Below are 26956 nucleotides of genomic sequence, written 5' to 3'. Positions count from 1 at the left end.
ATAGAGGCTGTGCTTCTTAGAAAGGATAGACATCAGGTAGGATGGCCTTAGGCTTGCCGTTCGAGGCTCTTGCATTTAATTATTCCCAGGAATGGGGAGGATTTCATGCTCTGAAATGAGTCTGAGGTAGGTAGACAGCTTTGGGGCAGGAGAAGGGTGGTGTGCCTCCTTTTCCCACAGCAAACACTCAATTTTAATCAAAAGATATTTTGCATAAATTTTTGCTGTGATATCAATCAGGCTTTTTGCCTTGTATTTTATTCGTGTTGTGTTTTGAAATGGTCACATGACTAGTCAAATAAATAAATAAATAAATATATTATTATTATTATTATTATTATTATTATTATTATTATCTGTCCCCTGCCACGTGTTGCTGTGGCCCACATGGGGGTTCTGTGTGGGAGGTTTGGCCCAATTCTTTCGTTGGTGGGGTTCAGAATGCTCTGTGATTGTAGGTGAACTATAAATCCCAGCAGCTACAACTCCCAAATGTCAAGATTCTATTTTCCCCAAACTCCACCAGTGTTCACATTTGGGCATATTGAGTATTTGTGTAGAGTTTGGTCCAGATCCATCATTGTTTGAGTCCACAGTGATCTCTGGATATAGGTGAACTACAACTCCAAAACCAAAGGACACTGCCCACTAAACCCTTCCAGTATTTTCGGTTGGTCATGGGAGAACTGTGTGCCAAATTTGGTTCAATTCCATCGTTGGTAGGGTTCAGGATGCTCTTTGATTTTAAGTGAACTATAAATCCCAGCAACTACAACTCCTAAATGACAAAATCAATTTTTTGAGTGAAGGACATACTTTGGGTTGTTAGGTGTCTTGTGTCCAAATTTGGTGTCAATTCGTCCAGTGGTTTTTGAGGTCTGATAATCCCACAAACGAACATTACATTTGTATTTATATAGAAGAAAAAGATGATGATGATGATGATGATTATTATTATTATTATTTGAAACGCAACAAGATGAGTCCACAGCAGACACTCTACTGGCTGTTGTATTGAATCATACATCGGACACTTCCCAAGTGTCTAGGACTGTGTGATGTGTCAGCGAATAATGCATGCAGATCCCAGTAAGGTGGCCTTTTGCAGCTCGCAGATGGTAATCTTGTCAGTGCCGGTTGTGTTTAAGTGGAGGCCAAGGTCTTCAGTCACTGCACCCAGTGTGCCGATCACCACTGGGACCACCTTGACTGGCTTGTGCCAGAGTCTTTGAAGTTCGATCTTTGAAACCTCATATCGTGTCAGCTTTTCCAGTTGTTTCTCTTCAATCCTGCTGTCAACTGGTATTGCAACATCAACAATCCATACTTTGTATTATTATTATTATTATTATTAATAATAATATTAATATTAATATTATCATCACAGCAAAGGCAAACCAGGCCAGACTCTTCAGAGTTCATGCCTCAGACAGGCAGACTTCCAACAAGGATGCTTCTGCATCTTTGGAACTCTTTACCCGGAGAGATCAGGAAAGCCCCTTCATTAGAAATGTTTAAAAAGAACCTTAAAACCTGGCTCTTCTGCTGCGCCTTTGGTGAGTAGGTGCATACCACGACATTTCGCACCCCTCAACATTTTTGTTACTGGAGCTCACGCCCCCCCAAATGGGAAGTTTAGCCTCACAACTCTATGTATGTTATGAGTTCCTGTAAATGTTCTGCTTCTATTTTATCTCATTTCAGTCTTTTAATTGTTTTTATCCTGTATATGCGGCCCGCCCATTGTTATTGTCACCGTGATTGCGTTTATTAGAATGTTCTTTTATGACTACATTTTTAAATGTAATTTTAAAATGTAATTTTGATGATGTTGTTGTTATTTGTTGTTTATGTTTTGATTTTATTGCTGTAATATGTTGTCCGGGCTTGGCTCCATGTAAACCGCTCCAAGACCCCATTGGGGAGATGGTGGTGAGGTATAAATAAAAATTATTATTATTATTAATATTATTATTATTATTATCTTTTGTCAATCCTGTAACTAATACTTTGCAAACTATTAAATTGCTCAGGTGTTTATGTCCATGTTCTAGCTGCTTTTTCTCCTGATGTTTTGCCTGCTTCTCTTGCTCTGAAGATTTTTGAGCAAGTAGGCTCATTAACAAAAGACCTTCTCATAAATGTACAGATCTCACAACCTCTGTAGATGCCTGCCATAGATGCAGGCGAAACGTCAGGAGAGAATGCTTCTGGAACATGGCCAAACAGCCCGGAAAACTCACAGCAACCCAGTGATTCCAGCCACGAAAGCCTTCGACATCACATCTCTATATCTTGTTATGTCTTTTAATAGTGTCATATCTCTTGTTTTAATGCTGTTATACCCCACTACGAGCCGCAGAGAGAGGCGGGCAATACATTCATTATTATTATTGTTGTTGTTGTTGTTGTTGTTATATAACTTTCGCAATCAGTGCTGCTGTTAATTTCCTTCTGTCTCCTTGCCTCCCCAGATTGACTTTGCCTTTGTGGTGTGGAGGAGCTTCCCTGAGCGGATTGTGGGCTTCCCCATGCGCAGCCACTTCTGGGATGCCAGCAAGAGCCAGTGGAGCTACACCTCAAAGTGGACCAACGAATTCTCCATGGTTCTCACTGCAGCCGCATTCTACCACAGGTGCCCTCCTTCTGTTTTCATGTTTCGGTCTGATCAATGGGGCCTCATAGCAAGTGTTTTGATATGAAAACCTCCCATTCCGGGTTGTAGTTGGTCATACTTCCTTCTCTACATACCATATATACTCAAGTATAAGCTGACCCGTATATCATCATCATCATCATCATCATCATCATCATCATCATTTAATTACTTATTAATCGCCCTCCATCTGAGAATGCTCTAGGGCAGGGGTCCTCAAACTAAGGCCCGGGGGCCGGATACAGCCCTCCAAGGTCATTTACCCGGCCCTCGCTCAGGATCAACCCAAGTCTGAAATGACTTGAAAGCACACAACAACAACAACAATCCTATCTCATCAGCCAAAACCAGGCCCACACTTCCCATTGAAATACTAATAAGTTTATATTTGATAAAATTGTTCTTAATTTTAATTATTGTATTGTTTTAAAGTGTTATTTGCACTACAAATAAGATATGTACAGTGTGCATAGGAATTCATGTTTTTTTCAAATTATAATCCAGCCCTCCAAGAGTTTGAGGGACTGTGACCTGGCCCTCTGTTTAAAAAGTTTGAGGACCCCTGCTCTAGGCGATTTACAGCTAAATTGTAAAAGATAAAATACAAAAATTAAAAATTAACAGGGATCAAATGCTCTAGTAAAAAGCCAGGTCTTAAGTGCTTGAGTAAAAGGCCCTAAGTCACGCATGGCTCTCATGTAGGGCGGCAAGGAATTCCACAAGGCAGGGGCAGAAATAGAAAAAGCCCTGCGTCTGGTAGTTTCCAAGTGCACTTCTCTAGGACCCGGTAAATAGAGTAAGTCGCGTTGGGCTGGTCGTTGCGATCTCTGATGATGGGAGGAGAGGCGGTCCCAAAGATACGATTGACCCTGGTCGTAAAGAATTTTAAAGGTCAGAACTAACATCTTATACAGGCCACGGTACTCAGTTGGAAGCCAATGTAAATGTTGCAGCACTGGTGTTATATGGCATTTCATGGGCGTTCTTGTGAGTAACCTGGCTGCCGCGTTCTGATCGATACGAAGCTTTCGGGTCGTAGACATCGGAAGGCCAACATACAGGGCGTTGCAATAGTCCAGCCTAGACGTGACTGTGGCATGGATGACAGTTGCCAGAGCCTCGTGAGATAGGTAGGGTGCCAGTTGCCTTGCTTGTCGTAGATGGAAAAAGGCCTGTTTGCTGGCAGCAGCGACCTGAGCTTCCATTGTCAGCTGCGTATCCAGGACAACACCCAAGCTCTTAACGGTAGGCGAAGGAGATAGGGCGGCACCATCGAAGGTGGGCAATGGAGGAGTCAGACCTGCCGGGCGGCCATGCCAGAGAATCTCAGTCTCAATCTCAGCCAAGTTCACCTTCCGTCTGCTAGCACGTAGCCAGTTAGACAGAGCTTCCAGACATAGGGTGAAATTGTCTGGTATTGACGTTGCTTCAGGCGCCAGGCGCAGAAGTAGTTGGGTATCGTCTGCATATTGGTAGCAGTCCAGGCCGAAACTCCGAGCCAAACTAGCAAGGGGTCTAACGTAGATGTTGAAGAGGAGAGGAGAGAGAATTGCACTTTGGGGGACCCCACATAGGAGGTGGGATCTATCGGAGACTTGATCCATGTACTCCACGCATTGGCTCCGGTTCCGGAGAAATGAGTTGAACCAATTAAGGGCCTGACCGCGAACTCCAGACATGGCAAGATGGTGAATCATTAGATCGTAGTCGACGGTGTCAAATGCTGCGGTAAGGTCGAGAAGTACCAGTAACGCGGATCCACCATTGTCAGACTGGTGACGGATTTCATCCGTAATGGCAACCAGGACTATCTCCGTCCCATGACCTGGGCGAAAACCTGACTGGAAAGGGTCCAGGCCAGCTGTGTCCAGGAATTGTTTCAATTGTCCCAGTACAGCCCACTCTATCACCAGTACAGCCTGCTCTATCAAGCCGAGGCACCTAATTTTACCACAAAAAAACTGGGAAAATGTATTGACTCGAGTATAAGCTGAGGGTGGGAAATGCAGCAACTAGTGATAAATTCCAAAAATAAAATATATACCAATATAATTACATAAATGGAGGCATCAGTAGATTAAATGTTTTTGAATATTTACATAAAACTAATTTAAGATAAGACTATCCAACTCTGATTCAACCATTATTCTAACCTTCTTCAAGGTAAATGTGCTTACGTAGCCTTCCAAGAATGATAAAGAGAGTAAAATCATAAATTTAATAATAACAGTGATAGGGTAAAATAATAAATGTAATAATAACAGTAATAATAGAGTGAAATAATACATGTAATAATAATAGAATAAATTAATAAATGTAATAACAATAATAGAGTAAAATAATACATGTAAAAATTGTTGTTCATTCGTTCAGTCGTCTCCGACTCTTCGTGACCTCATGGACCAGCCCACGCCAGAGCTCCCTGGCGGCCGTCACCACCCCCAGCTCCTTCAAGGTCAGTCCAGTCACTTCAAGGATGCCATCCATCCATCTTGCCCTTGGTCGGCCCCTCTTCCTTTTGCCTTCCACTTTCCCCAGCATCATTGTCTTCTCTACGCTACATGTAAAAATAAATAGAACGAAATAATAAAAATAATAATAAATAGAGTAAAATAATACATGTAAAACAATAATAAATAGAGTAAAATAAATAAAAACATGTAATAAGAATATATAGCAGTGTTTCTCAACCTTCCCAATACCGTGACCCCTTAATACAGTTCCTCATGTTGTGGTGACCCTCAATCATAAACATTTCGTTGCTATTTCATAACTGTAATTTTGCTACTGTTATGAATTATAATGTCAATATTCGATATGCAGGATGTATTTTCATTCACTGGACCAAATTTGGCAAAAATATTCAATACACCCACATTTGAGTACTAGTGGGGTTGGGGAGGACTGATTTTGTCATTTGGGAGTTGTAGATGCTGGGACTTATAGTTCACCTACAATCAAAGAGCATTTTGAACTCCACCAATGATGGAATTGAGCCATACTTGGCACACAGAATTGTAGTTGTAGGTTTTTCAGTCTATACAGCCATGTTCAGGTTGAGAACAGTGGTTCTCAACCTGGGGGTCGGGACCCCTGGGGGGGTCACGAGGGGGTTTCAGAGGGGTCGCCAAAGACCATCCAAAAACATAGTATTTTCTGTTGGTCATGGGGGTTCCATGTGGGAAGTTTGGCCCAATTCTATCATTGGTGGGGATCAGAATGATCTTTTATTGTAGGTGAACTATAAATCCCAGCAACTAAAACTCTCAAATGCCAAGGTCTATTTTCCCCAAACTCCACCAGTGTTCATTCACATTGGGCATGTTGAGTATTTATGGCAAGTTTGGTCCAGATCCATCATTGTGTGAGTCCATAGTGCTCTCTGGATGTAGGTGAACTACAACTCCAAACCTCAAGGTCAATGCCCACCAAACCCTTCCAGTATTTTCTGTTGGTCAAGGGAGTTCTGTGTGGGCAAGACTGATTCAATTCCATCATTGGTGGAGTTCATAATGCTCTTTGATTGTAGGTAAACTATAAATCCCAGCAACTACAACTCCCAAACGACAACATCAATCCTCTGCCAACCCCACCAGTATTCAAATTGGGGCATATCACGTATTTGTGCCAAATTTGGTCCAGTGAATGAAAATGCATCCTGCATATCAGATATTTATATGATTCATAACAGTAGCAAAATTATAGTTATGAAGTAGCAACAAAAATAATATTATGGTTGGGGGTCACCACAACATGAGGAACTGTATTAAGGGGTCGCAGCATTAGAAAGGTTGAGAACCACTGTTCTAGAAGCATTCTCTCCTGATGTTTCGCCTACACCTATGGCAAGCATCCTCAGGTTTCACTTAGAAACTGCGAATTAGGCACGGCTGCTTTAAGTTGAGAACTGTATTCTCGCAAAATTATAATCAGTATAATAAAGTGACCTTCCGCAAGTCACACTCTCTGAGCCTCAGAGGAAGAGAATGGCAAACGCTTCTTGAACAAATGTTACCGGGTTGTCGTAGGATGGAAACGAGTTGAAAGTATACGATTGCAACAAGAATAAGAACTAAAGTATAGCTTAGGGTGGTTACTTTTTGAGGATCACAACTCCCAACATGCCTAGGTTAGGAGGACACCAGCAAAGGAGGATTGTGCTCCATTGCTTTTTCCACGGCCTCCTCCCCAACCAACTGATTGCTCTGTTTTCTTTTCTCCTTCCTTCCTGCCTTCTCTTTCTTCCTTAAACAGGTATTATCACAGCCTCTTCACCCATTTCTTGCCTGCTCGGCTACGGGGCCTCATTGATCAGATCGCCAACTGTGAGGACATATTGATGAACTTCCTCGTTTCTGCCGTTACCAAGCTACCTCCCATTAAAGTGACCCAGAAAAAACAGCACAGAGAGAGCACCGCTCAGCAGGTAAGGTGGAGGTGAGCGGTGAGCAAGCATGGAAAACATATCGAGAAGGGAGTAGAAGCAAGATGTTGTTTCCACTTCATGTTTATCTCATAAAGATTAATGGTTCTCAACCTCCCTAATGCCGTGACCCCTTAATACAGTTTCTCATGTTGTGGCCACCCCCAATCATAAAATTATTTTCGTTACTACTTCATAATTGTAATTTCGCTACTGTTATGGATCGTAATGTAAACATCTAATATGCAGGATTATTTTCATCCACTGGACCAAATTTGGCACAAATACCCGATATGCCCAAATTTGAATACTGGTGGGGTTTGGGGGGGGGGGGGAGGATTGATTTTGTCATTTGGAAATTGTAGTTGCTGGGATTTATAGTTTAGGTGAACAGTAAATTCCAGCAACTACAATTCCCAAATGACAAAATAAAAGAGCATTCTGCACTCCGGGACTGTAGCGTAGCTGTCTGAGTGTCAGCTGCATTAAGATCACTTCTGACCACAAGGTCATGAGTTCAAAGTCAGCCCGGGTCGGAGTGAGCTTCCGACCAATTGTGTAGCTTGTTGGCGACCTTTGCAACTCGAAAGACAGTTGCATCTGTCAAGTAGGAAAATTAGGTACCACCTATGTGTGGGGAGGCTAATTTAAGAAAATTTATGAGGCCATAAAAAAGACTCCAGCAAAGCACTCCAGCAAAAAGCACGCGGGGAATGCGGAAGTACTTCATCAGTGTTGCTGATGGACGATGAAAGCGACAGCTCCCCTGGCGACCAGAAAAAAGTTAAATAGCCTCTGACTGTTTGTCTCTATCTGTTGTGTGTCTTGGCATTGAATGTTTGCCATATATGTGTACATTGTAATCCCCCCTGAGTCCCCTGTGGGGTGAGAAGGGCAGAATATAAATACTGCAAATAAATAAATAAATTCCACCACCGATGGAATTGAACCAAACTCCCATGACCAAATACTGGAAGGGTTTTGTGGACATTGACCTTGTGTTTTGGAGTTGTAGTTCACCTACATCCAGAGAGCACTGTGGACTCAAACAATGATGGATCTGGAACAAACTTGGCACGAATATTCAATATGTCCAAATGTGAACACTGGTGGAGTTTGGGGAAAATAGACCTTGCCATTTGTTGGGAGTTATAGTTGCTGGGATTTATAGTTCACCTACAATCAAAGAGCATTCTGAATCCCACCAATGATAGAATTGGATGAAGCTTCCCACATAGAACCCCACGACCAACAGAAAATACTGTGTTTTCTGATGTTCTTTGGCGACCCCTCTGACACCTCCTTGTGACCTCCCCCCGTGGTTCTGATCCTCAGGTTGAGAAACACTGTCCTAGTAATTGTCATGTCTCATCTTTTTGACTGGGGACCAGTCTATTTTGCTTTTCGCCGTTGTTTGTATGTTTTTCAGGTGTTCTGATAGACAGTCCATGTTCATTATATCTAGTAATTTGCATGTCCATTCTTCAGTCGTTGGTGTCTCTTTGTTCTTCCATTTTTTGGCCACGACTATCCTTGCTGCTGTCATCATATGGAAGAGAAGTTTGTCCTTGTTCTTCTCTAATTCGAAATCAAAAATACCTAAGAGGAAGTATTCCGCCTTCATTTCTTTCTTTACATTCAAAATTTTGTTTGTTATGTCGTTAATCTCATTCCAAAATCTTTTAATTTTGTCACAAGTCCACCAGCAATGGAAGAAGGTTCCCTTTTTTTCTGACACTTCCAACATCGCCCCGATACATTTTTGTGCCATTTGGCTAATTTGCTGGGTGTAATGTACCACCCAGCAAATTAGCCAAGAAGAAAGCACAAAAGCTGGGTTGCAGCTAAACGTCAAAAAAACCAAGATTATGGCAACAAGAATGATTAAGAACTGGAAAATAGAGGGAGAAAATGTGGAGGCCGTGACAGACTTTGTATTTCTAGGTGCAAAGATTACTGCAGATGCAGACTGTGGCCAGGAAATCAGAAGACGCTTACTTCTTGGGAGGAGAGCAATGTCCAGTCTCGATAAAATAGTAAAGAGTAGAGACATCACACTGGCAACAAAGATCCGCCTAGTCAAAGCCATGGTATTCCCTGTAGTAACCTACGGATGTGAGAGCTGGACCTTAGGGAAGGCTGAGCGAAGGAAGATCGATGCTTTTGAGCTGTGGTGTTGGAGGAAAGTTCTGAGAGTGCCTTGGACTGTGAGAAGATCCAACCAGTCCATCCTCCAGGAAATAAAGCCCGACTGCTCATTGGAGGGAAGGATACTAGAGACAAAGTTGAAGTACTTTGGCCACATCATGAGGAGACAGGAAAGCCTAGAGAAGACAATTATGCTGGGGAAAGTGGAAGGCAAAAGGAAGAGGGGCCGATCAAGGGCAAGATGGATGGATGGCATCCTTGAAGGGACTGGACTGACCTTGAAGGAGCTGGGGGTGGTGACAGCCGACAGGGAGCTCTGGCGTGGGCTGGTCCATGAGGTCACGAAGAGTCGGAGATGACTGAACAAATGAACAACAACAATGTACCACCGATACATCAATTTGAGCCAGTTTCCCCTCAGATCATATGAGTTTATCCACTTTAGCTTTGTGTTCCAAATCTCTTCCCAGTCTCTTGTTCTTATCGTATGTCCTATGTTTCTTGTCCATTTCATAAGGCAGTTTTTGTTTTAGTACTGCCATCTGTTGAGGGGTTATGAAGGTGGAGGCGTTACTTTTCATTCAACCCTCATAGTTCATCTGCATCCAGAGAGCACTGTGGACTCAACCCAGTGATCCCGACCATGAAACCGTCTACAACACAAATGTTCACTCAGTAATTTGCTGCAGTCTCTCCCAGCTTGTGCCTTCCTCCCCATTAATACATTTTGCCCCACTGTAATGCCACTTGTCCGCACACGACCCACTTTTCATCTGTAAAGTGTAATGCGATCTTTCCTCATTCTGCAACACAGAGATTGCAACACGTGATTACTCTCTTCTTGAAATAGGTTTTTGGTAGGCTTGGGAAACAGCAGGCTCCATGGATACGGGCTGTTTGTGGATCTAAAACAAAACAAAGCAAATTGTCTTAACATGCATTAGTTGTTACAATGGTTTAATTGTTGTGTTGTTTTTAATTATATTGTTTGCCGCATGGAGCGTGATTTTCAAATGTGGGAGAGGAGAATGCAAGCCAGGCAGCAATATGCGCACATAGACAAGCGCACGCTCCCCTAAACCTTCCTCTGTGGGTTCTGATGTCAACATTCTTCAGTGGAAGATGCAGAGCGAACTTGTAATTATGTGGCTTGGAAGGCAAACTTGCCTGCTCACAACAGCACAAGACAAACCTTTGAATATTCGTTTCCCCAACCCTGGCAGTCTTCAGGAGGAGCTTGAAGACATGGCTGTTCCAGTGTGCCTTCCCATAATAATGAATCCAATAGCACTTTGTCCTCCAAAGCACTTTACATTTCCCTGAGTCTGCTTGTATGCCCTCCACAAACACTAGTATCACCTTTCGTTCATGGCCCAGCATTATTTCCAATTTTAACTCTACATTTGGCCTTCCCACTGTTTTAATTGTGTGTTGCTTTTTTGATAATGTTGTATATTTTATGGTCTATGTTTTTTAATTGCTTGTATTGATGTTTTATTGCTTTGTTGTTGTGTTTGGGTTCGGCCTCATGTAAGCCGCACCGAGTCCCTTGGGGAGATGGTAGCGGGGTACAAATAAAGTTAATAATAATAATAATAATCTATATATATAAAAATGGAAAGGGCGTTCAACGGGACAGCAAAACGCGAAAAAACCCCGACGAAAACTCACCAAATTTGCCATGCACATACCTCAACCCACAAGGTATGCACAACACGAATCAAAATTCCAAACAACATTTCAACAAACTCACAATTACAAAAACCAACTGAGCATGCATAGTGCCCAGGGGAGGAAGTACACACGCAATGCACTCTGGGAACTGTAGTTCTAGAATGCGGCCTACCCGCTGACGCTGAAGCCCCGGCCTAGGAGTTGGAGCTCGGCCGGCTGTGCTCACTGGGGGCCAGGATGGTGCGCGACCAGCGGAGGCTGCCCGGGAGGCCCCCGCTGCGTGCCTTCCTGGCCCAGCCGGGAGGGGCCGCGGCCCGGCTCTGCCGAGGACAGCCCATCGGCCACCGCAACGCCCGGCCCAGGCCGCCCTCGCACACCGCCGTCTGGCTCCACCATCGGTGAGGAAGGGGAAGGAGGGAAGGAAGCAGGAGAGGGAAGGAAGGACGGAAATGAGGGGAAGGGGTGTAAATAGCAAGGAAGGAAGGAAGGAAGGAAGGAAGGAAGGAAGGAAGGAAGGAAGGAAGGAAGGAAAGAAAGAAGGAAAGAAAGAAAGAAAGAAAGAAGAAAAGTGGGAAGGGGAAGGGAAGGTGTAGGAAGGAAGGAAGGAAGGAAGGAAGGAAGGAAGGAAGGAAGGAGAAGTTGAGAAGGTATATGAAAGAAGAAAGGAAGAAAAGAAAGAAGAAAGGGAGAGAAGGAGGATGGGAAAGAAGGGAGAAAGGGAGGGAGGGAGGGAGGGAGGGAGCGTGTATGAAGGAAGGAAGGAGAAGTTGAGAAGGTATATGAAAGAAGAAAGGAAGAAAAGAAAGAAGAAAGGGAGAGAAGGAGGATGGGAAAGAAGGGAGAAAGGAAGGGAGGGAGGGAAGGAGGGAGCGTGTATGAAGGAAGGAAGGAGAAGTTGAGAAGGTATATGAAAGAAGAAAAGTAGGAAAGAAAGAATACAGAGAGAGAAGGAGGATGGGGAAGAAGGGAGAAAGGAAGGAAGGAGGAAAGGAAAGAAAGATAGAAAAGAAGAAGAAAGGGAAGGGGAAGGGAAGGTGTCAAAAGGAAGGAAGGAAGGGGAATTTGGGAAGGGGAAGAGAGGAAAAAAGCGAAGGAAGAAGAGAAAGGGAGGGAAGAAAAGAAAGAAAAGGAAGGAAGGAAGTCAAGAGCAAAGGAAGGAGATAGATAGAGAGGGAAGAAAGGAGAGAAAGAGGAAGGAAAGTAAAAAGGAAGGAGGAAGGAAAGAGGAAGAGAAGGAAGGAGGAGAGAAGGAAAGAAAAAAGGGAAGGGAGGAAATACGGAGCAAAGGAAGAAGAGAAAGAAGGAGGGAAAGAGGGAGGGAAGGAAAGAAATAAAGAGAAGGAAGGATGGGAGCAAAAAGCTAAGGAAGGAAGTAAACAGGTAGAGAAGGAAGAAAGGAAAGAAGAAAAGGAAATGAAGGAAGGAGTGAAAGAAGGAAAGAGGGAGAGAAGGTTGGCCACAGCAACGCGTGGTGGGTAAAGCTAGTAATAATAATAATAATGCTTCTGGAATATGACCATACAGCCTGGAAAACTCACAGCAACCCAGTGATTCCGGCCATGAAAACCTTCAAAACACATCTTAGAATCGCAGATGTATCTTAAGTATTTTGGGGGGTGGTGATGATACTGAAATTAGGGTGCATCTTACATTATGGTAAGAGTGGGAGAGAGAGAAAAGACTCTCCCCACAGGTTAGTACATGAAGCAACTCCTGTGTTGTTGTTTTTCCAAAAGGAAGGAATTTGCATGTTTGGCATTCATACCTGGTCAGTTGCTCAGAAAAGGAGTCATTCAGGCTGCAGGACAAATGAGTCATGGACGGATGCCCCTGAGAATGAATCACCACTGATACGATTGTGTTCCCAAAAGATTATATTTGCGACAGGACAATATTTGGAAGGTTACATGGAACGTGTCGAGTGGTAGCATGCCACTCAATATCAATAGCCTTGGAGTAGCAGCAGAAACAAAACGGTTGTCATTTCAGGACAATTAATATTCTGGAGCAGAACCTATCGCTCTGTGATAGAGCACATTCCTTGCATGCAGAATGGTCTGGCTTCAATCCTTAGTAACAAGAACCGGGTTGTAGGTAATGAGAAGGAAGAGAAAAACGTCCACCTCAGAGGCTGATGAAATACAATACTGGGCACTTAATGAGAGACAATCTGGTACAGAATGATCGAACCATCTATCTATCTATATCTATCTATCTATATCTATATAAATGCTCTGCGCGTAATGAGTACCTTAAAAACAAAAGAACCAATGAATGAAATCACACCAAATTTGGCAACAAAATGTCTCATAACACAAGGAGTGACCATCACTCAAAAATTATGATTTTGTCATGTGGGAGTTGGAGTTGCTGGGATTTATAGTTCACCTACAATCAAAGAGCATTCTGAACTCCGTCAACAATGGAATTGAACCAAACTTGGCACACAGAACTCCCTTGACCAACAGAAAATACTGGAAGGATTTGGTGGGCATTGACCTTGGGTTTGGGAGTTGTAGTTCACCTACATCGAGAGAGTACTGTGGACTCAAACAATGATGGATCTGGACCAAACTTGGCACGAATACTCCATATGACCAAATGTGAACTCAGATGGAGTTTGGGGGAAATAGACCTTGACATTTGGGAGTTGTAGTTGCTGGGATTTATAGTTCACCTACAATCACAGTGCATACTGAATCCCACAAATGATAGAGTTGGGCCAAACCTCCCACACAGAACCCACATGTGGGCCACAGCAACACGTGGCAGGGGACGGCTAGTCTATGTATATAAAAATGCTCTGTGCATAATGAGTACCTTAAAAACAAAAGAGCCAATGAACGAAATCACACCAAATTTGGCAACAAAACGTCTCACAACACAAGGAGTGAACATCACTCAAAAGTTGTGATTTTGTCATTTGGGAGTTGTAGTTGCTGGGATTTATAGTTCACCTACAATCAAAGAGCAATAATAATAATAATAATAATAATAATAATAATAATAATAATCAACAACAGCAACACTTTATTTGTACCCCGCTACCATCTCCCCAAGGGACTTGGTGCGGCTTACATGAGGCCGAGCCCAAACACAACAATACAAGCAATAATCACAACAATACAAGCATTCTGAACTCTGTCAACAATGGAATTGAACCAAACTTGGCACACAGAACTCCCATGACCAACAGAAAATTCTGGAAGGGTTTGGTGGGCATTAACCTTGAGTTTGGGAGTTGTAGTTCACCTACATCCAGAGAGCACTGTGGACTCAAACAATGATAGATAGATCTGGACCAAGCTTGGCACGAATACTCAATATGCCCAAATATAAACACAGATGGAGTTTGGGGGAAATGGACCTTGACATTTGGAAGTTGTAGTAACTGAGATTCACAGTTCACCTACAATCAAAGAGCATTCTGAACCCCACCAACGACAGAATTGGGGCAAACTTCCCACGCAGAACCCCCATGAACAACAGAAAATACTCAAGGCCATCCAGTCCAACTCCCTTCATCAGGGCAAGAAAACGTAATCAAAGCCCTCCTGACAAAGAGCCATCTAGCCATAAATGATAGATAGATAGATAGATAGATAGATAGATAGATAGATAGATAGATAGATAGGGAGTTGTAGTTACTGGGATTTATAGTTCACCTACAATCAAATAGCATGATAGAATTGAACCAACTGGGGCATACAGGACTCCCGTGACCAACAGAAAACACTAGAAGGGTTTGGTGAGCATTGACCTTGAGTTTGGGAGTTGTAGTTCACCTACATCTAGAGACTGCCATGGACTCAAACAAGGATGGATCTGGACCAAACTTGGCACAAATATTCCATATGCCCAAATATGAACATAGATGGAGTTTGGGGGAAATAGACCTTGACATTTCGGAGTTGTACTTACTGGGATTTATAGTTCACCTACAATCAAAGAGCGTTCTGAACCCCACCAACAACAGAATTGGGGCAAACTTCCCACACAGAACACCCATGACCAACAGAAAATACTCAAGGCCATCCAGTCCAACTCCCTTCACCAGGGCAAGAAAACGTAATCAAAGCCCTCCTGACAAAGAGCCATCCAGCCATAGTTATAGATAGATATGATTCACACACACACACAGATATAGTATCATAGATTTCAAGGGGGCCCTGAAGAAGGACAATTATATGTTGCATATTCCAGAGTAGGCAAACCAGACACATTGGTGCAATTTCGTTCATTGGTTCTTTTGTTTTTAAGGTACTCATTATTCACAGAGCATTTTTATATATAGAGATTTATAAATTAGAATGAATTCCTAATTTATGTGTTAGGAATTGCGGGAGTTGTAGTCCAAAACGCCGGGAGGGCCCACGTTTGCCCTAACCCCAGCAAATGTGGAGGGCTGATTGTTCTTTCATCTTGTCTATCACCTAAGGAAGCAAAACATCTTGAGCCACTTTGTTTTCCTCTGTCCCCTTGCAGCTGCTGAAGAGCGCCCCTCCATCCAATGGGAACCTTCAGTTTTCTCAGCGGCAGGACTGCGTCAACCAGTTTGCGAGCTGGTTCGGGTACATGCCCCTGGTGCATTCCCAGTTTCGCCTCGACCCTGTGCTCTTCAAAGACCAGGTGTCCGTGCTGCGGAAGAAGTACCGCCACCTCGAGAGGGACTAGCTCTGCTGGAGAAAAGCACTAGGCCAACTCTTGGACCACATGCTAAAAGTGGAAGGGAAGCTGTGGAAAACCAAAAGCAGCCCTCCGACTAGTGAAGCAATGGAACCCAAGAGCAGCATAGCACTATTCTGGTCCTGATGGGACCCATCTGCACGGTGCATCGGAGAAGCCCTTCAGACTTTGAGTGCCGAAAGGTGGAACCTCATCTCACTGGTCGCTGCAGAAGTGCCAGATGGATTTTCACACTTTATTGGGTTTTACCAGTACAAATAAAGGTTTGCAGGAATGGCCTGGCTCTTTCTTTGGACCTTGTCACATTGCCTTAGGCTCCATTTCTGAGCCCCTTTGCATGCAATTGTCCACTCTGGTTCCATCATCAGCAACAAATTGGAAACAGGCTGCAAAAGGTCTCAGAAATTGAATTGAAACTGAGTTTTGGTGCAGCTTTTTCCATGTGATCCTACATCATATGCATTCCATTGGCTTTGCTATGATGCCTCCTTGGGGGAATGTTTGGGGACGGATTTTGCTGATCCCGGGGTTCTTCGTGACAGAAGTAGCAGCTCAAGAGAATTTATGTATTTATTTATTATTTACGACATTTATATCCTACCCTTCTCACCCCGAAGAGGACTCAGAGTGGCTTACAAATTATATGTACATACAATATATTATATTATTAGCATCGCATAATATTAGTATTATATATTACTATATTATACTATACCAGGAGACCCCGATGGCACAGTGGGTTAAACCACTGAGATCATAGAATCAAAGAGTTGGAAGAGACCTCATGGGCCATCCAGTCCAAGAAGCAGGAATATTGCATTCAAATCACCCCTGACAGATAGCCATCCAGCCTCTGTTTAAAAGCTTCCAAAGAAGGAGCCTCCACCACAATCCGGGGCAGAGAGTTCCACTGCTGAACGGCTCTCACAGTCAGGAAGTTCTTCCTCATGTTCAGATGGAATCTTCTCTCTTGTAGTTTGAAGCCATTGTTCTGCGTCCTAGTCTCCAAGGAAGCAGAAAACAAGCTTGCTCCCTCCTCCCTGTGGCTTCCTTGACCGAAAGGTCGCAGGTTCAAATCCCTGGGGAGCAGCGTAAGCTTCCACTGTCAGCCCCAGCTTCTGCCAACCTAGCAGTTCGAAAACATGCAAATGTGAGTAGATCAATAGGTACCGCTCCGGCGGGAAGGTAACAGCGCTCCATGCAGTCATGCTGGCCACATGACCTTGGAGGTGTCTACGGTCAATGCTGGCTCTTCGGCTTAGAAATGGAGATGAGCACCACACCCCAGAGTCAGACATGACTGGTCTTAATGTCAGGGAAAAACCTTTACCTTTACTTTTACTATACCACTATACTGCAATATTATTAGTAATATTACATTTAATATATAATATAGATTATATTGTATTATTATTAGTATTATATTGTATGACAATATTATGATCAATATTATATGTACAAACAAATTATTATAGTATTAATATAGCATAATATTAGTATTATATATTACAATACTGTATTATACCACTCTACTGCAAGACTATTAGTAATACTAAATGTAATATGTAATATTATATTATTATATTATTATATTGTATAAGTATTATATTGTATGACAATATTATGATCAATATTATCTGTACAAACAATATATTATATTATTAATATAGCACAATATTAGTATTATATATTACTATACTGTACTATACTACTACACTGTAATACTATTAATAATATTAAATATAATATATAATATATAATTATTATATTATTATATTGTATTAGTATTAGTATTAAATTGTATTACAATATTATGATCAATATTATATGTACATACAATATATTATATTATTAGTATAGCACAATATTAGTATTATATATTACTATATTGTACTATGCCACTATACTGTAATATTATTAGTAATATTACATGTGATATATAATTATATTGTATTAGTATTAATATTGTATTGTATTACAATATTATGATCATTATATGTACATACAATATATTATATTATTAGCATAGCACAATATTAGTATTATATATTACTATATCGTTGATGGAGAATTCCCAGAACTATGGTGCTGATGGCAGGGAAATTAATAATAATAATAATAATAATAATAATAATAATAATAATTTTGGAGCACAATACTCCTGACCTCATGATCATGGGAAAAATATGGATCGTCGATGTTGCAATCCCAGGTGATAACAGAATTGACAAGAAGCAACTGGAAAAGCTTACATGATATGAGGATTTAAAGATAGAACTGCAAAGGCTGGCACAAGCCAGTCAATGGGGTCCTAGTAGTGATCAGCACACTGGGTGCAGTGCCTCAAGATCTTGGCCTGCACTTAAAAACAATTGGCGCTGACAAAATTACCATCTGTCAGATGCAAAAGGCCACCCTACTTGGACCTGCACACATTATTTGCCAATGCATCACACTTGGGAAGTGTCCAACGTGTGATCAAATACAGATGCCAGCATAGTGATCTTGTTTGCTGTGTACTACTACTACTACTACTACTAATAATAATAATAATAATATTTATATCCTGCCACCATCTCCCAAAATGGACTTGGGGTGGCTTACACAGCAGCACATAATAGTGCCACATATAAACTTTATCAGCATTTACAAACATTGGAACAACACGAATTAACATAAAACAACACTTACAGAAATTAACAAAACCCAACTCAATTAAATAAAAACTCAACTAAAAGTGCAACAATAGTTACTAGTTGAAATCAGTAAGTTAAGGTCAACATTAAAGTGCCAGAGTAGAACGTCAGTTGTTCTTTGCCGTAAGATTGGAAAGCCGATATTTTTTCAATTCTCAGGAGAACAAGCCACGAGAATAAATACGAAGATCCACCCAGAGGAAAAGTGTTCTTGCTATACATCAAGGGAACCACTGACCGCATAGGGAAGCTGATGAGGAAACACAACATACAAACTATCTACAGACCCACCATGAAAATCCAACAAATGCTACGTTCAGCAAAGGACAAGAGGGATCCTCTCGCTTCTGCAGGAGTCTACTGTGTACCATGCAGCTGTGGACATGTCTACATAGGGACCACCAAACACAGCATTGCCCAAACACGAATCAAGGAACATGAAAGGCACTGCAGACTAACTCAACCAAAGAAGTCAGCCATAGCAGAGCAGCACCTGATGAACCAACCTGGACACAGCATAACTAGATAGGACAACCAGGCAATTAGGACCGGCAGGACTGATATATGTGGACTGATAAATGTGGAAGAAAACTCTGAACCAGGAGATAGCGAACACTGACTGGCAAGAAGGAAGAAGCGGTTTGTATCGGTCTGTATGAAATTTTATTGGTTTTATTGGTTTTAACGGGTTTAGATGCAATGTATTGTTGTTGTTGTTGTTTGCTAATTTGTTATTTTGTTTTATTGCGTATTATTGATGTATGCTATGGGCATCGAATTGTGCCTGGATGTGTAAGCCGCCCTGAGTCCCCTTCGGGGTGAGAAGGGCGGGGTAAAAGTAAACCAAATAAATAAATAAATAAATATTATTTGTGAACACAGAAATGCTGGACCACTCTAACAACCACCATGTCAGACTACACAGAGAAGCCACTGAAATCCACAAGCATGTGGACAATTTCAACAGAAAGGAGGAAACCATGAAGATGAATAAAATTTGGCTACCAGTATTAAAAAAAAACTCTAAAATTAAAACAGCAGAGGGAAAACAACCAGGGACATCTAATCACCTCTCAAAAGATTGCTCCAGGCACTGCCAGGCTATGAAATGCTAATCAAAGTGGTCAGTTGAAACATTCACACCTAGCTCCAGCAGACAAGAGTCCTTTGTCCCACCCTGGTGTTTCCACAGATATATAAACCCATTTTCCTAGTTCCAACAGACCTCACTACCTCTGAGGATGCTTGTCATAGATGCAGGCGAAACGTCAGGAGAGAATGCCGCTAGAACATGGCCATATAGCCCGAAAAAATCTACAACAACCCAGTGATTCCGGCCATGAAAGCCTTCGACAATTCCAAACATCATCCAAGTCAAAAAAAGAAGCACTATTAAAGTCTTGGCAGACCATGCAAAAATAATCTGTGAAGCCCACCTCCTCAAAGGTGAACTGAACCACCTAAACTGGGCATATGACAACAGCATTTCAAAGTGTGAATCTTGGAAAGTGGTCATGGACTAGAAAGATACTATTGCCGATGCCATTGATTGATTTGATCCAGTCCTCTTTAAACAAGGGGAAAAAATGAGATGGGAGGAAGAAGGAAAAAAGTTGTAGAAGCATGTGTTACATCTGCCAAAAGATGGTGAGGTTTAGGAGAAGGAATTTAATTAATATGTTCTTGGCACTCATTTAGAAATATATTTTTAAAATTAAATTGGGGTGCTTATAAGGACTGGAATAAAGCTGGAGGCTGAGACAGGAGCCATGCATAATCCCTTGACATGAACATTTCCTGGTGGGGTTTCTGGAGGCTGCTCTGAAATGTTCCCACATCCGAAGGTTTGATCCCTCCAGACTTTTTAACCAGCAGAAGCAAGTCTCTCACAATCCAATGTTAAGCTTGGGGAAGATTAGCGCAAAGTCTAGGTGTGCTTACAAAAAAAAAAAAAAATGAATTGCCACTTGCTTAAAGGACTGGTAGTCGATATTTGTACATAGGATGAAAGAGACATAGATTTGGAGTGAAATCCAACTTCAGTTGGGCACACTTGCAATTCAATATGTCACCGTCCAAAAGTAAAGCCAAGTAACCTCAGCAAAACTCACTCCCCAATAAACACATTGGGAATGCAGCCTTGAAAAACACTATTATAATTTAAATAATTACAAAAAATGCTAGATATAGACATTCATCTAAAACCTGAACTATTCCTGCTGGGAATGACGGAACAAAAAAATGGAGAAGAACACAGACAAACTATTGTTTCTGTTAATTTCTGCGGCTAAAATTTGTTATGCAAAATTATGGAAAAAACAAGAAATACCAGACATAGATGACTGGTTAGAAAAAGTTCTCGATATCAGAAATATGGACAGACTTATCTATCTGCTATCAAAATACAAAGATACTCCGATAAAAGAGACAAATTGGGTGAAAGTTACAGAATACTTAAAAGATAAAAACTATAAGACAGTAATATAAACTCAAGGAATTAACCCCATCTGAAAGAAGGAGAGAAGGCTTGAACAAAGAAGAATAAGAGAGAAAGATAGATTTATTTGTCGTATCAGGGCAACCAGTCAATTATATTACATTTCTAACAGAACAAAGCAAACAAACAGACAAAATACAAAATTTGTGAGTTTGGTAGTTGATTAAATGTCCTTTGACCAGTATCTGGCCACTTGGAGTGCTTCTGGTGTTGCTGCAAGGAGGTCCTCCACTGTGCATGTGGCAGGGCTCAGGTTGCATTGCAGCAGGTGGTCAGTGGTTTGCTCTTCTCCGCATTCGCATGTCGAGGATTCCACTTTGTAGCCCCATTTCTGAAGGTTGGCTCTGCATCTTGTGGTGCCAGAGCGCAGTCTGTTCAACTTCTTCCAAGTCGCCCAGTCCTCTGTGTGCCCACGGGGGAGTCTCTCATCTGGTATCAGCCATTGGTTGAGGTTCTGGGTTTGAGCCTGCCACTTTTGTACTCTCGCTTGCTGAGGTGTTCCAGCGAGTGTCTCTTTAGATCTTAGAAAACTATTTCTTGATTTAAGTCATTGACGTGCTGGCTGATACCCAAACAAGGGATGGGCTGGAGATGTCTCTGCCTTGGTCCTTTCACTATTGGCTGCTACTTCCCGGCGGATGTCAGGTGGTGCAATACCGGCTAAGCAGTGTAATTTCTCCAGTGGTGTAGAGCGCAGACACCCCGTGATAATGCGGCATGTCTCATTAAGAGCCACATCCACTGTTTTTGTGTGGTGAGGTGTTCCACACTGGACATGCATACTCAGCAGCAGAGTAGCACAGCGCAAGGGCAGATGTCTTCACTGTATCTGGTTGTGATCCTCAGGTTGTGCCAGTCAGCTTTCGTCTGATATTGTTTCTCGCACCCACTTTTTGCTTGATGTTCAGGCAGTGCTTCTTGTTGGTAAGAGCACGGTCCAGGGTGACTCCCAGGTATTTGGGTGCGCTGCAATGCTCCAGTGGGATTCCTTCCCAGGTGATCTTCAGAGATCGGGATGCTTCTCTGTCCTTGAGATGAAAGGCACATGTCTGTGTTTTAGATGGGTTGGGGATCAGCTGGTTTTCCCTGTAATAGGCAGTAAGAGCACCTAGAGCTTCGGAAAGCTTCTGTTCAACCATCTCAACGCTCCCTGCTTGAGCAGTAATCAGCATAGATGAAACTCTCTGTCCCTTCTGGCAGTGGCTGGTCATTTGTGTAGATGTTGAACATGGATGGAGCAAGCACGCTCCCCTGAGGCAGGCCGTTCTTCTGTTTCCGCCATCTGCTTCTCTGGCCCTGGAACTCAACAAAAAAGCTCCTGTTTTGTAGCAGGTTTCCTATGAGGCGGGTGAGGTGGTAGTTCTTTGTGATATTATACATTATACAGAAAGATAGATGAAGAAGGAAAAGGAGGACACCTCACAGAAGATACCCTGGAAGTCACAAAGGAAAAGCTACATTTATTGTTTGTTTTGTTTTGGGTTTTTTTTTTTCCTTTTTCTTTCCTTTTTATTCTTTCTTTTTCCTCTTTTTTATTTATTTCCTCCCGCTTTCTTTTAAGGACACTTTTGGATTTTAATCATGTTATAGAAAATCTCAATAAAGATATATAATTTAAATAATTACATAATGTTGTCTACCTAAAATCAGCATGTTGGCATGTTTTTTAAAAAATAGTTTCTAGAAATGTTTACAAAAATGGTGCGGACAGGTTAATCTCTCCTTTGTTCCATGTGCATGCTCAACCTTTTGAACTGTAAATATATAGAAGTATAGTGAGATGAAAGCATATGTACATACACTATGACTGGTAATGTAGCAATCATAATAATAATAATATAGTAAATGTAAACAGGTTCTTGTGGGTTTTTTCGGGCTATAGGGCCATGTTCTAGAGGCATTTCTCCTGACGTTTCGCCTGCATCTATGGCAAGCATCCTCAGAGGTAGTGAGGTCTGTTGGAATTAGGACAATGGGTTTATATATCTGTGGAATGGCTGGGGTGGGGCAAAGAGCTTTTCTCTGCTGGAGCTAGGTGTGAATGTTTCAACTGACCACCTTCATTAGCTTTTGAAGGCCTGGCTGAGCCTGGGAAAATCTCTTGCTGAGAGGTGTTAAGATGTGCCTGGTTGAGGCACAACCAGCAAGAGATTTCACCAGGCTCAGCCAGGCCTTCAAATGCTAATGAAGGTGGTCAGTTGAAACATTCACACCTAGCTCCAGCAGAGAAAAGCTCTTTGCCCTACCCCAGCCATTCCACAGATATATAAACCCATTGTCCTAATTCCAACATACCTCACTACCTCTGAGGATGCTTGCCATAGATGCAGGCGAAACGTCAGGAGAAATGCCTCTAGAACATGGCCCTATAGCCCGAAAAAACCCACAAGAACCTAGTGATTCCAGCCATGAAAGCCTTCGACAGTAAATGTAAATGTTTCCCGTTGACATTAAGTCTAGTCGTGTCTGACTCTAGGGGGTGGTGCTCATCTCCATTTCTAAGCCGAAGAGCCGGTGTTGTCCGTAGATGCCTCCAAGGTCATGTGGCTGCCATGACTGCATGGAGCACTGTTACCTTCCCGCTGGAGCAATACCTATTGATCTACTCATGTTTGCATGTTTTCAAACTGCTAGGTTGGCAGAAGCTGAGACTGACAATGGGAGCTCACCCCGCTCCATGGATTTGAACTGCTGAACTTTTCAGTCAGCAAGTCCAGTAGGTCAGTGGTTTAACCTGCTGCACCACCTAGAAGACCAGGGTTCAAACTCAGCCATAGAAACCTACTGTGTGACCTTGGGCAAATCAATCTCAGAATCTTCTTTGATAGGTTCGGCATAAGTCAGAAGCATCTCAAAGGCTCACAACAGCAACACAGAACATGCTCCTCCTGATGGTGCAAGAGTGTTGCCTTGGGTAAATTGCTGCCATTAATTCATTGCAGAATCCGCCAGGCTGCCACAGAAATCCTACTATGAGCTGCTTTAAGCCAAACAAACAGTTGCTCAGGAGACCTCAAAGGAGCTGGGAATCACTGCTTTACAAACCCGAGTCCCTTTCCAAACAATCATTTCATAAACAGTCCCAGGCAACCATTGCAACATCAATATAGCACTGGCAAATATGACATAAATAACGTCGCTTTTATTTGCAAGCATCTCCATGGCAGACCCTGCCATAAAATCAATCATCCCTGCATGGCAACTTGGCCCTGCTGTTCATAAAGCAGAAATAAACCCTCATCGGTTTTCAGGTGTCTTTAAAGGGATGTTGAATCACCTTGAATCGCTAACATAACTTCCTCTGGCAAGATGGATCACAGTAACATAAAGCCTGTGATGAAACAGCATTGGATTGAGCTAATATCTCTTAGGAACCTTATTGGCTTGGATGCACAGATGCGTAGAGAGACAGGTAAACCCATAAAATATAAATAACCCATTGACATAATTGGCATAACCTGTTAGCAATCTACATAAAGATGAAATTCTGGGGAAGACAATAGCAATAAAGCTTGTCTAGGAAAGTAAATGATTCTACTAAAGTGGTGTGTGTATATTTACAATTATGTAAATAACTCTTGTCCCAGAATCCTTTCATAAACATGCATGAGGAGCAGAATAAAGAAAATGGGACAATAGATTAGGTTGCCCCAACATGTTAAAGACCAGAGGTTTATACCAGTGGTCCTTAACCTGTGAGCCACAGACCACCAGTGGGCTGCGAGGACAAAAATCTGGTCTGCAAGCCTCCTTCCTCTTTATTAATTTGATTTATTTTAATTTTATTTCAACTCCTTTTGCACCACCTGCCACTTCTTCCCTGTCACTGGCGATGACATATGTGCAATTTTCTGAATCAGCACCCCAAACCGAATTTAAAGTTGACCAAAAACTGGTTTGTAACCCTTTTGGTACTAATGTTGGATAGTGATCCCTGGTCAAAGTGATCCCTGGTCACAGTTGTCCCTGGTCAAAGTTGTCCCTGGTTAACGTTGTCCCTGATCAAAGTAGTCCCTGGTCAAAGTGGTCCCTGGTCAAGTGGCCCATGTCAATGTGGTCCCTGGTCAATGTGGTCCCTGGTCAAGATAGTCCCTAGTCCATATGGTCCCTGGTCAAAGTGGTCCCTGATTAAAATGGTCCCTGGTTAAAGTGGTCCCTGATTAAAGTGGTCTCTGGTCAACCTGGTCGCTGGATGTGGTCCCTGGTCAAAGTGGTCTCTGATCAAAGTGGTCCCTGGTCAAAGTGGTCCCTGCTCAAAGTGGTTCCTGGTCAATATGGCCCCTGGCGAATGTGGACCCTGGTCTACATGGTTCCTGGTCAATGTGGTCCCTGGTCAGTGTGGTCCCTGGTCAAAAAATAGTTGAGAACCACTGGTCTATACGTTTGGCCTTTAAAATGGAAACCATTTTTTTGTCGTGTCAGGAGTGACTCCTGGTGTGAGAGAATTGGCCGTCTGCAAGAACGTTGCCCAGGGGACGCCTGGATGATTTGATGTTTTTATCATCCTTGTGGGAGGCTTCTCTCATGTCCCCGCATGAGGAGCTGGAGCTGATAGAGGGAGCTCATCCACCTCTCCCCAGATTCGAACCTGCGACCTGTCGGTCTTCAGTCCTGCCGGCACAGGGGTTTAACCCACAGCGCCACTGGGGGCTCCTTAATGGAAACCATAAAACGGATGGAGATGAGTGAGCTACGAACTACGAAGTCAGTCTGGGCACCTTTTGGAAGAGGTCTTCAAATATTCTCTAGAAGGTTCAAATGTTTTCATTTCTGGAAGCCTTATCCAAGTTCTGGTTTGTCTACAGTTTTCATGAATGTAAGACTACAACAGAAGGTAAATAAAGTCTATCCGTGAGATTACAAAGAGTTTGAGCAAATGATGGCGCACATTTTCAGGATCATGAGACCGAGAAGCCCTCTTTTTCCCCATCTGCAACCAGCAGAGCTAGTTGAATACCCTTTGCTGGGCTTCCCAGAAGAAGGTGGGGAAAAAATAAAAGGAATACAGAACATGAGGCAAAACATCACTCTAAGAGCAGCACTTGTACAACATGAATTACAGTAATTTTTTAAATCACACAGGCAGCTGCCTAAGTAAACCCTCACAAAATGCAAAGCACTCCGCTGCAAAGTGATCAACAAAATGGTGTATAGAAAATAACATACAAGAATAAAAGGGGAAATAAACATGACATAGTTTCAGAAAGCTGAATAGCAACATGCAAAATGGAAACAGTATGTACGTACACACAAAAATAAACTCACAATTCGCTTGATATATAAATAGTGAGTAACAAGTAGCTAAACAGATGAAGTGATGATTACTAACAGCATTACATTGGAAGCTGGTAATTAGTTACAATGCCTTCTTTTGGAGATTTGTCATTCGCCATATGCAGCATGTTTTGTTTTTGTGCATGTTTTCAAATAGCATTTTGCGGTTTAGTTCTGCGCATTCTTATTCTCCCTCCCTCATTGTCAAGCTTTATGTTCACGTTTTGTAGTATTTTGGAGGGAGGCATCTGCAAGTGATGTTTAAATAATTCCACAATGTACCCCTCTAGTACAGGGGCGGCTCAACCCATTATGCAAAAATTTGCAGTATAGTTGATTTTGCTCAGGGGCGCTCTTGAGGGAAAATAGACCTTGACATATGCGAGTTGTAGTTACTGGGATGTATAGTTCACCTACAATCAAAGAGCATTCTGAACTCCACCAATGATGGAATTGAACCAAATATGGCACACAGAACTCCCACGACAAACAGAAAATATATATCAGTGATTGGTTGGGGGCACCAAAATACTGTTTGCTTACTGTTGAAAATTACCTAGGGCTGCCTCTGCTCTAGTAGCATTGCTCCAGAGCAGGCATGGGCGAATTTCGGCCCTCCCGGTGTTTTGGACTTCAACTCCCACCATTCCTAACATCCTCAAGCCCTTTCCTTTCCCCCCTCAGCCGCTTATGTGGCTCCAGAGCATTGTACAGAAATTGAAATGGCAAATTTATTTATTTATTTGCGACATTTATATGCCGCCCTTCTCACCCTGAAGAGGACTCAGAGCGGCTTACAATATATATATTCATAGAGTATATTATATTATTAGCATAGTACAATATCTGTATTAAATATTACTATATTGTACTATACCATTATATTGTAATATTATTAGTAA

At 42.3% G+C, this 26956-nt stretch overlaps 1 protein-coding gene across 1 annotated transcript in view; it reads left to right on the top strand.

Moving 5' to 3' along the window:
- Positions 1 to 15861, top strand: part of EXTL1 (exostosin like glycosyltransferase 1) — a 167934-nt gene extending 152073 nt beyond the window's left edge. Inside the window, exons 9-11 of the mRNA XM_060784459.2 lie at positions 2475 to 2635; positions 6911 to 7082; positions 15387 to 15861. Of these exons, the coding sequence (XP_060640442.2) occupies positions 2475 to 2635; positions 6911 to 7082; positions 15387 to 15575 (522 nt within the window). The 3' untranslated portion in view covers positions 15576 to 15861. The remainder of the gene's footprint in view (positions 1 to 2474; positions 2636 to 6910; positions 7083 to 15386) is intronic.
- The last annotated feature ends 11095 nt before the right edge of the window (positions 15862 to 26956 follow it).

Source organism: Anolis sagrei, chromosome X, assembly GCF_037176765.1.
Source record: "Anolis sagrei isolate rAnoSag1 chromosome X, rAnoSag1.mat, whole genome shotgun sequence".
Taxonomy (NCBI): domain Eukaryota; kingdom Metazoa; phylum Chordata; class Lepidosauria; order Squamata; family Dactyloidae; genus Anolis; species Anolis sagrei.
The sequence above is the reverse complement of the archived record's forward strand: the minus strand, read 5'-3'. Positions and strand labels throughout refer to the sequence as shown.